General features: G+C 45.9%; 1 protein-coding gene across 1 annotated transcript in view; it reads right to left on the reverse strand.

The window, feature by feature from the left end:
* The window catches only part of ATP6V0A4 (ATPase H+ transporting V0 subunit a4), a gene marked incomplete at its 5' end in the record, with an annotated part of 33,816 nt that overhangs the window by 11,540 nt on the left and 10,398 nt on the right, over positions 1-11,878 (reverse strand). The window contains 5 exon segments of the mRNA XM_006110091.3: positions 1,106-1,224; positions 6,523-6,616; positions 8,611-8,768; positions 10,380-10,519; positions 11,388-11,538. Of these exon segments, the coding sequence (XP_006110153.1) occupies positions 1,106-1,224; positions 6,523-6,616; positions 8,611-8,768; positions 10,380-10,519; positions 11,388-11,538 (662 nt within the window).

The following is an 11,878-nucleotide window of genomic DNA, read 5'->3' on the forward strand; positions in this document are numbered from 1 at the left end:
CCAGGCAGGCAGGAGCACCAGGGTGCTCGTCATTGGCTTGCACACCAAGTACTTCCGATTTTTCAGTAGAACTGTACTTCTTCGGCCTTTCAGATCAGGGGTCACTGTGTGACTGGCTCTGGCCAGTGAAATGGGAACAGAAGTGGCAGGTGTCACTTTGGGGTGGAAACTTAAGCGTCAACGGTAATTGACCAGTCTCCTTCCACCATGGCGACTGGCAGTGCACCCCTGGTAGCTGCCCGTCAGCCCAGGTCCCAGTGTGAAGACAACAGGCACAGAGCCCCCGGTGGTCCTACAGTGGGCATGTCATGGTCTGTAGCTTAGCAACTGAGATTTGGGGGTTATTTGTTACCTCACAATAACCTAACTCATTCTGACTACTATATTCCCATTCTATAAAAGAAAGCAATCTCAGAGACGTTATGCAACATATCCATGGTCACACAGATATGAAAAACTGGAAGCAGTACTTATTAGTAAACTTCTGATTCCAAGCCCCCTATCATGTGTGTGGCCTCATGCTACCCTCACTTACTATCAAACTACGTGGCAGCGACTCCTACCAGCTGCCAGGTCCACACAGGGCACCTCTGAACAGGCACCATGGATGCTGGCTTCAAAGATTTACACCTGTAGCGGAAGTAGGTTGGAGAAGCTTTCCAGAGATGGTTCTTGATCGAAGGAAAGGAATAGGCAGAACATTAACAGCCAAAGAAGGGAGAGGGTGCTGCCGATAGGAAGAAATGACACCAAAGGGAATTTAGAATCTGAGGGGGTTTTGGCAAAAGGCACTATGTCCCCACTGGTGGGAGCTGGTGGGAGCTGAGCCTTGATATACAGGAACAAGCCTTTCAGGTTGGGGGACACCAGGTGCTGCGGGCTTGCCAGCCTCATTCTAAACCCGCATGAAAATATTACTCACCTTTGAGAAGTTTAGCCGAGAAACAGAGGGCCCATTTCCAGGCACCAGCTTGTCCTGGCTCACGCCAAGAGACATGGGGAAGGAACCTCACACAGAGGGACACGGGGCACAACCGGTGGCTCTGTCACTGCTCATCGTCAATGGGGTCAGACCAACAGGCAGAAGGAGAACCCTAAAACTCACATGTGGTTGAAAAGGCTGAGAATGACGCCAAAAGTCATCTGGACGATTCCCAGGATCACCGACATCTTCATTTTATAGGAGTTCAAGAACGTTAGCTTGTTGGAAGCCAAGTTCCAAATCTGGGTGGGAAACGTGAAGACATGCTTGAGGCCAGCATCTGGACGTCCTACCAGGGCTGGGGACAACCGCACAATTTCCCCTGAGAAGTTGCTCTGGGATCCACAGTCTCTAACTTCAGTCCAGTTCCACTCAGGCATTTTAGGTTCGAAAAGGACCAAGCCCCTTATAAATGCAACTCTGATGACAAAAGTGTCCGAACCATTAGTGCCAGTAAAATATCAAGTGGCTGGAAGGAAACTGAGGGGAGGGGGGGACCCTACATGATTTTTCCCTGATCTAAATGAAAATAAATCATTAAATATTATGGAGATCCCAAACTTGCCTCGGTTCCCTTAATAAAAGTGTAGATCTCTGGCCCATGAACTTATCCAATCCCTTCTTTAAAAAAAATTTTTTTTTCCAGAGAGGAAGGGAGAGGGAGAGAGAGATAGAAACATCAATGATGAGAATCATTAATTCGCTGCCTCCTGCACACCCCACACTGGGGATGGAGCCCGCAACCCAGGCATGTGACCTGACCGGGGAATCAAGTCATGACCTCCTGGTTCATAAGTCGATGCTCAACCACTGAGCCACACCAGCTGGGCTAGCCAATCCCTTCTTAATAATAAATAGCATGTCTGACTTTGAAAGTCTGTAGTGCTTCACATTACAAGGCATCTTCCAGGCCCTTCTCAAGAAGTCACTGCTGTAGCCTGTTTATTAGCACTGTGGGTAAGGCATGGTCCCTGCCTTCCCTGAAGTTCCTGTTTGTCAACTTGCAAAGTGATGGGCATGTGTATCTGCCTGCCCCCAGGAGAGCAACTCAGACAGCAAGTACCCCCAGTGGTCAGGGTCTCATGCTGATTAGTAACCCCAGTCACCAACGTTCATCTTCTCCACAGAAATCTTAAACTCCCTGTAGTTTCCAATCCCCACCCTCAGGCAAATGATGCAAGTCCTCTCCACTACCTCTGACACCTCTCCAACTTCAGGCACATCCCCAACGGCCTGCTAGACACATCTTGAGGGCTTGTCGTACTGCATCTCAAAGGCAACGAAGCCACAAACTTCTCTTTCCTCCTTCAGTAACTCAGGGTCAGCATCCACCTAGGCACAGTCTCAATGCATAGTCACCTGCCCTCGCCCCCGTGCACACACAGGGGCAGGGACCACATCGCACTGCTTCTTTATAATGTCCTGAGTGGCTCCCAGCTGGACGATCGCTAAGGAGGTCGCTGGAAAGGTGAGAGAAGGGACACCAGTGACGGTGCCCACACACCAGAGCCTCCTGCCTCCCTGTGTGCCTCGACCTCTAAGCTGCACCAGGCTTGCCCTCCACGGTCTGCCCTCCTTTGCCCACCTGGTTACCAACCCCACAGGATCCCTCACTTGGTGAGGGCAGGGTAACTGGCATGCTGCAGAGCCAGCCAAACCTGACAAACCAGCCACGCTCATCGGTAAGTACCAGGCACACACCAAGCTCCTTAAATGTGTTTACCCTGTTTAATTCTAACAAAAATCCCATGAGATAGAGACATTTGTCCCCCCTTCGCTATGGTTTCACTTTTTGTGGTTTCAGTTGTCCATGGTCAACTGTGGTCTGAAAACATTAAATGGAAAATTCCAGAAATAAACAATTCGTAAGTTTTAAATCGTGTGCCATTCTGAGAAGTATGATGAGATCTCACACTGTCCCTTTCCATCCCACCTGAGTCACGAGCCATCACGCTGTCCAGCGTCTCTGCACTGTACACGCTTCCCGCCCATTAGTTACTGAGTAGCCTTGGTTACCGGATCAATACTAACATCGTATTGATACTAACAGTGCTTGTGTTCAAGTCACCCTTATGTTACTTAATAATGACCCCGAGGTGACGCTGGCAATTCAGATATGCCAAAGAGAATCTATGAGGTGCTTCCTTTAAGTAAAAAAGTAAGCACAGTATAACAAGATATTTTGAGATAGAGACCATATTCATATAACTTTTATTACAGTATATTGTTATAATTGTTCTATTTTATTATTGTTAATCTCTTGCTGTGTCTCATTCGTAAATTAACTCTATCATAGGTATGTATGTACAGGAAAAAACATAGTGTACATGGAGTCAGTACTATCCACGGACTCAGGCATCCACTGGGGGGTCTTGGGATGTGTCCCCATGAATAAGGGAGGACAACTCTACAAGGATTCCCATTTTACATGTGAGGGAATTTATCTTAATTTCGAGGAAACTGAGTTACTTAAACACCTAGGAAGAAATAATACAATAGCAAATGGAGCATTTACCCCATTTATGCACTAAACTCTTTCTAGGTGTTTTACGTGTGAAAATCATTTAATCTTCTTGTTACAGGAGAAAAACATGTCTTGTCTTCCCCCATTGTTAGTGGGAGTGGACTTCTTGGGGTTCCACTGGAATAAGCATTTCCAGAGGCCCCCACAGGAGGAGGCGATAGAGTCGAAAGCTTTATTTCCATGGGATTACGCTCCTGGGTTCCAAAGTCCCATTTCCCTTAGTCCAGCTATAGGAGAAGTGTAGCTGGGGTGTCAGTAGAGCTCAAATCAGAGCCAATGTCCAGAGTTTCAGGCCAGGAATTAAACACAGGCTGCCTGATTCCATCACCACTGTTACGTTCATTTCTTATAAAATATTCACAGACACTATAGAAAGACTGCGCAGCTCTGATAGCCAAGAATTTCGTGATTTGATTCAAAATAGATGATGCATTCCACCAATAAATGCAGCTGTAGAAGTTTACATTATGCAAACATCAAACCCGTCATTCATATATGTAATTGCTAACATAGGCACAGAGATGTTCTGTTTAACAGGTTATCTCTGGGACTAGGACGGCAGGAACCGGAGAGGTGGGAAAGAAGTCCTTCTTTTCATTTTTACAGTATTTTGTGTTATATGGATTCTTAATCATACATATTATTTTATGATAAAAAGACCATAAATTTAAAAAAATCTAAGTGCTACCTGGAGGATTATTTTCAATCTCCACCTGCTCTTTCACCCTCACATTTTCCTTTCTTTTTTGACGGGTGGGCAGATGACAGAAACTGCACACAGAGCAGGAACTCTGGAAGCTCAGTTCTGAGATGTGAGTTACACCACCCTCCCTTCATGGGGAGCAGACCTGGACAAACAGGATTTGCTGCTGCATTAGATGTGGGCTGTGAGGGGAAGAGAAGGGACAGTGGGAGCAACATGATTCAAAGCAAGGCCAATCCGACCCTAAAACCACCCCCTGGGGACTCCCCCATCTGCTTGCTAATGAGGAAACTCCTAGGATCAGAGATAAAGCCTTCCAGTCTATAAAAATAATAGCTTGCATATCTTTTTAGCACTTAGCAGCTTGCAAACCAGCTTTCAAGGACTTTACCTCTTTTGATAAAACTTGGAATGCAAGTGCCCCTGGGAAGCAAGCATCAACACATCCTGGCTAATGCTTTCTTTTTTAAAAAATATATTTTTATTGATTTCATAGAGGAGGGGCGGAGTAATAACATCAGTGATGAGAGAGAATCATTGACTGGCTGTTCCCTGCACGCCCTCTACTGGGGATCGAGCCCACAACCCAGGTATGTGCCCTTGACCAGAATCAAACCCGGGACCCTTCAGTCCACAGGTGGATGCTCTATCCAGTGAGTCAAACCAGGTATGGCCTGGGTAATGTTTTCTGGGGGGTTTTTTTGTTTTGTTTTTTAAATTTTCACCAGAGGATATTTTTTCATTTTAGAGCAGCGGTTCTTAACCTGTGGGTTGCGACCCTTTGGGGGTCGAACGACCCTTTCACAGGGGTCACCTAAGACGATCAGAAAACACATATATAATTACATATTGTTTTTGTGATTAATCACTATGCTTTAATTATGTTCAATTTGTAACAATGAAAATACATCCTGCATATCAGATATTTACATTACGATTCATAACGGTAGCAAAATTACAGTTATGAAGTAGCAACGAAAATAATTTTATGGTTGGGGGTCACCACAACATGAGGAACTGTATTAAAGGGTCGAGGCATTAGGAAGGTTGAGAACCACTGTTTTAGAGAGAGTATGGGGGGGTGGGGGGTGGAGAGAGAAACCTCACTGTGAGAAAGACACATCAACGGCTTGCCTCCTGCATGTGCCCCAACCAGGGCCAGAGCCTACAACTGAGGCATGTGCCCTTGACCGGAACCAAACTATCCACTGAACCAACAGAAAAGCTAGGGCACTTTCTGTTTTTATAAGGGAGGGGAGGAGGGCAGGCAGTGGGAGGACCCAGGAAAACGAGAGGAGAGAGATGACCCACAAGGTAGGAGAGACCACACAACCAACGTTAGGGCCGGTGCTGTTCCCTCTTAACTGTCAGCAACTGAACCTGAGCTTTTGGGTTCTCTGTCACAGAAAGAGCTTATAAGATAGATTTCTGGACTGCCTCTGCCAAGTTCAGGTCTAGACCACCCATGCTCATTTGGAGCACAAGGCTGCCACCTAGTGGCGATCTGCGCTGGGCCACTATGTGTGGGTGTCTTCTGGAAAACCCCTTCATATCCAGTGTGCGGAATCACTTTCGCTTTGCTCAGCTCAAATCCAATTGCGATAGATATAACAAACAAAAGCTGACAATCTCTTTTTCCACTCGTATCAATTCTAGGCAGTAAAATTAAACAAAAATAAAAGCAAATTCATATGTTTCTAGGTTACCCCACTGCAAGAAAATGCCCAAGTAGGAAACTTGATTAGGATGCTAAATTGATGATCTAATATGCATACTTCCCAGGCACCCAGGGCTTTTTAAAAGAAGCAGTCATTGCCCAGCCGGCGTGGCTCGGTGGTTGAGCGTCGACCTATGAACCAGGAGGTCAGGTTCGATTCCCAGTCAGGGCACATGCCCAGGTTGTGGGCTCAATCCCTAGCAGGGGGTGTGCAGGAGGTAACTGATCAGTGATTCTCTCTCATCACTGATATTTCTATCTCTCTCCCTCTCCTTTCCTCTCTGAAATCAATAAAAAAATTTTTTTTAAAAAGAAGCAGTCATTAACCACCAAGGCATAAGTGATGGAGAACGAGGCAGATGTTTGGGGAATTGTATGGAAAATGACCCAGGGGCTGGGTAAAGGATGCAGGCAGGACACTTACTTGAAGTCAGCGCAGTGTGTCACAAAAACCTCCCGTCCACGTAATTCTATCTCAACACAAGTTGGTTGATTTGATAGGTTCTGGCACTTCTCTCCCCCCACCCCACCCCGATTTCTCCTCAGCCAGTCATTTAACTATCGAATAACTATTTAAGCCCAGAGGACATTGTTACCGGATCAATCCCGAATGGGTATGGGTTCCCAGAGTACACGCCTGGAATGGCGGGGTTCAGCTGTAAAAGTGGATTTGTCTCCATCGTTTCCATGCTACAGAGGGAGAAAGGAAAAAACAAAAACAAAGCCAGTGAGTGACCAACGGCAGGAAAAAGTACTAGGGTGCCGTCTTTCGAGCCAATCACAGCTAACTGCTGGTGCAACGCATCAATTTGGCTCATTTGGTTATTCCATGAATGGTACTGAATCCCCACTGTGCGCCAAGCACCGTCCTGTGGCCTGAGCGACAGAAATGACCCGCCAACCCCAAGGAATATATAGTCTAAGCTTTCAAAGTGCTCCAGCCTGGTGGGGTACATGTAGTAAAAAACATATATACACTGAGTGGCCAGATTATTATGACCACCTGACGTTTGTAGGCAAATTAGCCGTACACTGCATCGTATGGGATATGGAAGCCGAAGGCCTGTTCGAACACCTTTGTTGTCTGCAGTTACCAAGATAAAACGTCTCCAATTCGCACAGAAACACAGGGATTGGACAGTCGAGCATTGGAAAACAGTCATGTGATCCGATGAATCACGTTTCCAGTTGCATCATGCAGATGGCAGGGTGAGAATTTGGCGGAAACAGCATGAAAGCATGCACCCCACATGCATGAGTACAACCCTTCAAGCTGGTGGTGGCAAATGTTATGGTTTGGGGCATGATTTCCTGGCGTGATTTGGGCCCTTTAATTCGTCTGAATAGCACAACATACCTAAATATCATTGCTGATCAAGTTCATCCTATCATGTTGATGGCGTATCCCAATGGAGATGGCTTCTTCCAACAAGACAATGCGCCATGCCACGGTGCTCGTATTGTGCAGGAGTGGTTTCAAGAACATGAGGGAGACTTTACCTTGCTTAGGTGGCCCCCACAATCACCAGATCTCAATCCAATTGAACATTTGTGGGACGAAGTTAAAAGAGCCATCAGGCAGCTGGTTCCACAACCATTAAATCTCACAGAACTGGACAGTGCTATTCATCAGGCATGTTGTCAGAGTCCTCGCATCACCTTTCAACATCTCGTGGAGTCAACGCCAAGAAGAATCGCCGCAGTATTAAAGGCAAAAGGTGGCCCAACGAAGTACTGATGGGGTGGTCATAATAATCTGGCCACTCACGTTCAAATATATCCCACGTTCAAAGGCTGTTAAATCGCGTTGTTTACCCATATCTTCAGAAAAAAGTCACTTCTACTGTCGTGGTAAACAACCTGCTTCCCTATTTATAATGGTCTGGCCCTCTAGCAACTTCAGCGCGAAATTATAGCTAATTTGCCTACGAACGTTAGGTGGTCATAATAATCTGGCCACTCAGTGTATATACTACATCAGAAAAAAGGTAGGGGCAGGGATGAAGGAGTCTACAGAAATAGATCCCTGGCCACTCTAGACATACACAGTCCTAACAACACGCCTCAGGGCAAGTGGTTGGAATTCACCAAGCAGAGGCGTGTTTTGTGTGTCCACAAAACATGAAAACCACCCCTGATGAGGAGAGGACAGATCCGGTCTCTCACAGCAAAGATTGCTGTAGATCTATATCTATATCTATGAACATATCATCTATAAGAGCTCCTGTGATCTATGTGATCAAAAATATATATATATATATATATATATATATCTATATCAAAATATAGACGTAGATTTTCCCAATTGATTTCAGAGAGTAAGGGAGAGAGATAGAAATATCAATGGTGAGAGAGAACCACTGATTGGCTGCCTCATGCTGTGGATCGAGCCCTCAACCCAGACATGTGCCCTGACCAGAATCGAACCGTGACCTCCTGATTCATGGGTCTACACTCAACCACTGAGCCACGCCAGCCGGGCAGTTGAGCTAAAGTTTTAAAAACTATTTCCATGAGTTACAGTTACCAGCACAGTTACTGAGGAAGTGGCACAAGGTCTCACGCTCAGTTGAGAAAAAGGCATTATTTGTTGAATTTGTGGGTACACCTCTGGGCCGAGCCAGGCGTAGATTTGCTCAGCCATAGATGGCCAGGGAACAACCCGTCCCTGTCTGTGAACTTACTTCCATGTGCCATTTCTGAACATGGGTCGGACGCTCCAAGAAGAGCCGAAGATGTTGAAAGCCTTGGAGAAGCAGTCGTTGTAAATGAAGCCCGTGTAAATGGAGAAGATGCCCATGAGGAGGATGAGGTAGCGCCCCTGGAAGAAGGTGTTCCAGATCTGGCCTCGGGGAGACAGAGAGGACTGTCAGTGAGCTCTGAGCCAGTGTGTGATCAGGTCTCTCCACAGCAAGGCACGCAGGCCCTATGCACAGGGGCCACGCGACCAGGCAGGCACCAAAGTGGCCCAGATAGCAAGAGCACACACATCATGATTTTCCTGAGCTTCTACAGGTGACTCTGAAAAGTCCTCGACTGGTCGTTGCTATTGTGGAAACAAGCATAGAGGCCTCATATGCTTGGATTCAGCCTTGGTTAGAAAATGTGATTAAAGCAGAAACTGAGGCCTCACCTGTGAAAAGGGGGACTTGAAAGTGGGTGGCTGTGTCTCCAGGAGGTAAGCACTGAGCTCTGAGCTGGCTGCTAAATTTACGGCAAATCAAATCTATACTCCTTTGCGGGGGCGGGGGTGGGGGGGGGGTCTCCATTAAAAGTTGAGTTTCTAAGTACATCCACTAAGAAGAGAAAGTGCCTTCTCCCGATACTGCAGGATGTGCAACAACCATCAGAACCGCTGAGTGGGACTTGCAGACTTCAAATATTTATTACAGGAAACTACATCTATTAAAATGCTTGTCATGAGCCCTGGCCAGGTTGCTCAGTTGGTTAGAGCTTCATCCCGAAATAACAAGGTTGTGGGTTCAACCCCAGGTCGGGGCATGTACAAGAATCAACGAAAGAATGCATAAATAAGTGGGACAACAAATCAATGTTTCTTTCACTCTTCCTCTCTCTCCCTTCCTCTCTCTCTAAATAAAATGCTTGTCATGAAAACTGTATTGGTCACAGGTCGATTTGTCACTAACCTTGCTTGTGATTAGGTCACTCTGACATCACTGAACTAGCTCTAGTTAAGTCAACCTGTAAAAAATAGATTGCAGATAAAATTCAGAACATAGCTAAAGGCATAAAATGCAATGCCAGTGGCCACAAAGTGACATCAGCTGGTTAACTTTGAAACAATGCAACTCTTGAGTTGTCTCAACCTTCACATCGCTCTGTGAGGGAACTTCACGGAAGGTATAGAACTTCAAGTGTGAAAGTGAAGACATGGTGTTCGGATGTCTGTGTTTCAGAAGAACACTGAGCGTGGGCTTGTGGGGAAAGGGCTCTGCCATGAAAATTATTTGTGCTATTTTAAGTGAAAAAAAGGAGGCTACAAATTAATATGCACTATTTGATCCCAATTTCTAAAATTATATATTTTTGTCTAAGCACAGAAAGGAAACTAGAAAGGTAATACAGAAACACTCATTGTAATTTTTTTCTAAGTAGATGGCTGTATTTTCCCAATGAACATATATTGCTTTTATAATCAAAGAAAAAAATCAATATTAGCAAAAAAGAAAAGATCAACGCCTTGCCAAGCAATGTACAAAAAAACGAAAATGCTAAAAGGCACTGCACCAAACCATCCAAGGACTGTGGATGAAAAGGGACCACATGCTAACGTGACAAGCTCAGGGAAGGCCTAGTGTTTATGTTGTTTTGGCTCTTTTCCACTTTCCATTTTTCCCCTTCTCATAAGAACATGCTATTCCTATGGCAAAAACAACAATCACACTTTAAGAACATTTGAGGAAATGAGGGGGGACATTTGATGGACGCCCACCTCATTGTCCGTCTTCTGGGCGAGGAAACGTCTCTCATTACGGACCATCCAAAGGGCAGCCAGGAGCATCACGGTTCCGTGACCACAGTCTCCAAACATCACGGCAAACAGGAAGGGGAAAGTGATGATGGTATAGGGAGCTGCAGAGGTGAGAACCACAACAGCCTGAGTCTTCCCCACTGTCCTGTGGGCTCCCCGACTGTTGGTCTATTACGCTCCTTGTGATAAGCTGGCTCCCTTGTGCCTTTCTGATTCTGTCAGCTCTCAGTATTCGCACCCCTGACACTTGCTTGGCTCCCACATACATGAGCTCATCAGTGGATAAATACTATTATTCTCCACTTTACAGATGAGCTGAGTTTGGGAGCGGTTAAGTGACTTGCCCAAGATCACAAAGTTTAATGGGACTTAAATCCGTTTTCTACGTGCTTTCTATGCTCTTTCCACTACCATCTCCTGCTTGTTTCTCCACCATTCACATGTACCACAGGCCTCCAGCAGTTACTCACCTATGGGGCCCTGCATTATGGGTCACAAATTAGATTGGGACACAGGCTGGACAAGAACAGCATCATGCACTGCTTGGCTAAGGGACAGCTGGTCTACCCCTTTATTTTACAAACCAGGCCACCAACATCACAGTTTATGTCACTAGGAATCCAGGCTTCTGACTCCAAGTTCTGTGTGCTCCCATCTCTCCCACACAACTATGAGATTGTGGAGATGCCTAGACATGACCCTCATTGAACTGTTAAACAAACAAGAACCGAATCTGGCTGCCTGATAAGGCTACAGTTTAAGGGAGAACAGGTGAAATCTTGACAAGGAACAAATCTTTCACTAATCACCTTTACAGAAGACGATGCAGAGCATTCAAAAAAAACAAATACGATTTTAGGAAAGTCACAGTTTTAAGTAATTCAACTGCTAGGTTGCCACCTTGGGGGTGAATCTTACCCAATTTTCATTTTCAAGCTGCTCAGGCAGGTAACGTATCAGACACCTTACCTGGGTTCATCTCCCGGTAATTGCCTACACCATATGCATCTACAATATTCTGGAAGCCGGCAGTGAATTTATTGGTCCTGTTAAACGTGGGAGGAGCTGTTTTAGATTGCACTGCTGTCAAGATAGGGGCCATGGAGGAGCCGCTTAGTTCCTGCAAGAAAGAACATGTGACAAAAATGTAAGGAGGAGAGCCTTGGGCTGGGGACCAGCACATGGATCACAGGGCAACTCTTGCCATCACTTCCTGGGTGAACGTGGGATAATCTCTTGACCTCTCTGAGACTCACGATCTCTCCCATGAAAGTGAAAACCTTCCTCATACTCATCTAACTTATCTGACAGGAGAGCTGTCAGAGAGTAGAATTCCTCCTGCTCCCCTGGCGATCTGCAGTCTCCTGCTCCTGAAATGCATGTTTACGCCTCTGTTCTGGGGCTGGCTCTCCTCCTGTCTCTTTACTTACTCCCCCCAAGAGCTCATCCACTCTCCGAAT

The sequence above is a fragment of the Myotis lucifugus genome, unplaced genomic scaffold (assembly GCF_000147115.1).
Source record: "Myotis lucifugus unplaced genomic scaffold, Myoluc2.0 scaffold_532, whole genome shotgun sequence".
In the NCBI taxonomy this organism is placed as follows: domain Eukaryota; kingdom Metazoa; phylum Chordata; class Mammalia; order Chiroptera; family Vespertilionidae; genus Myotis; species Myotis lucifugus.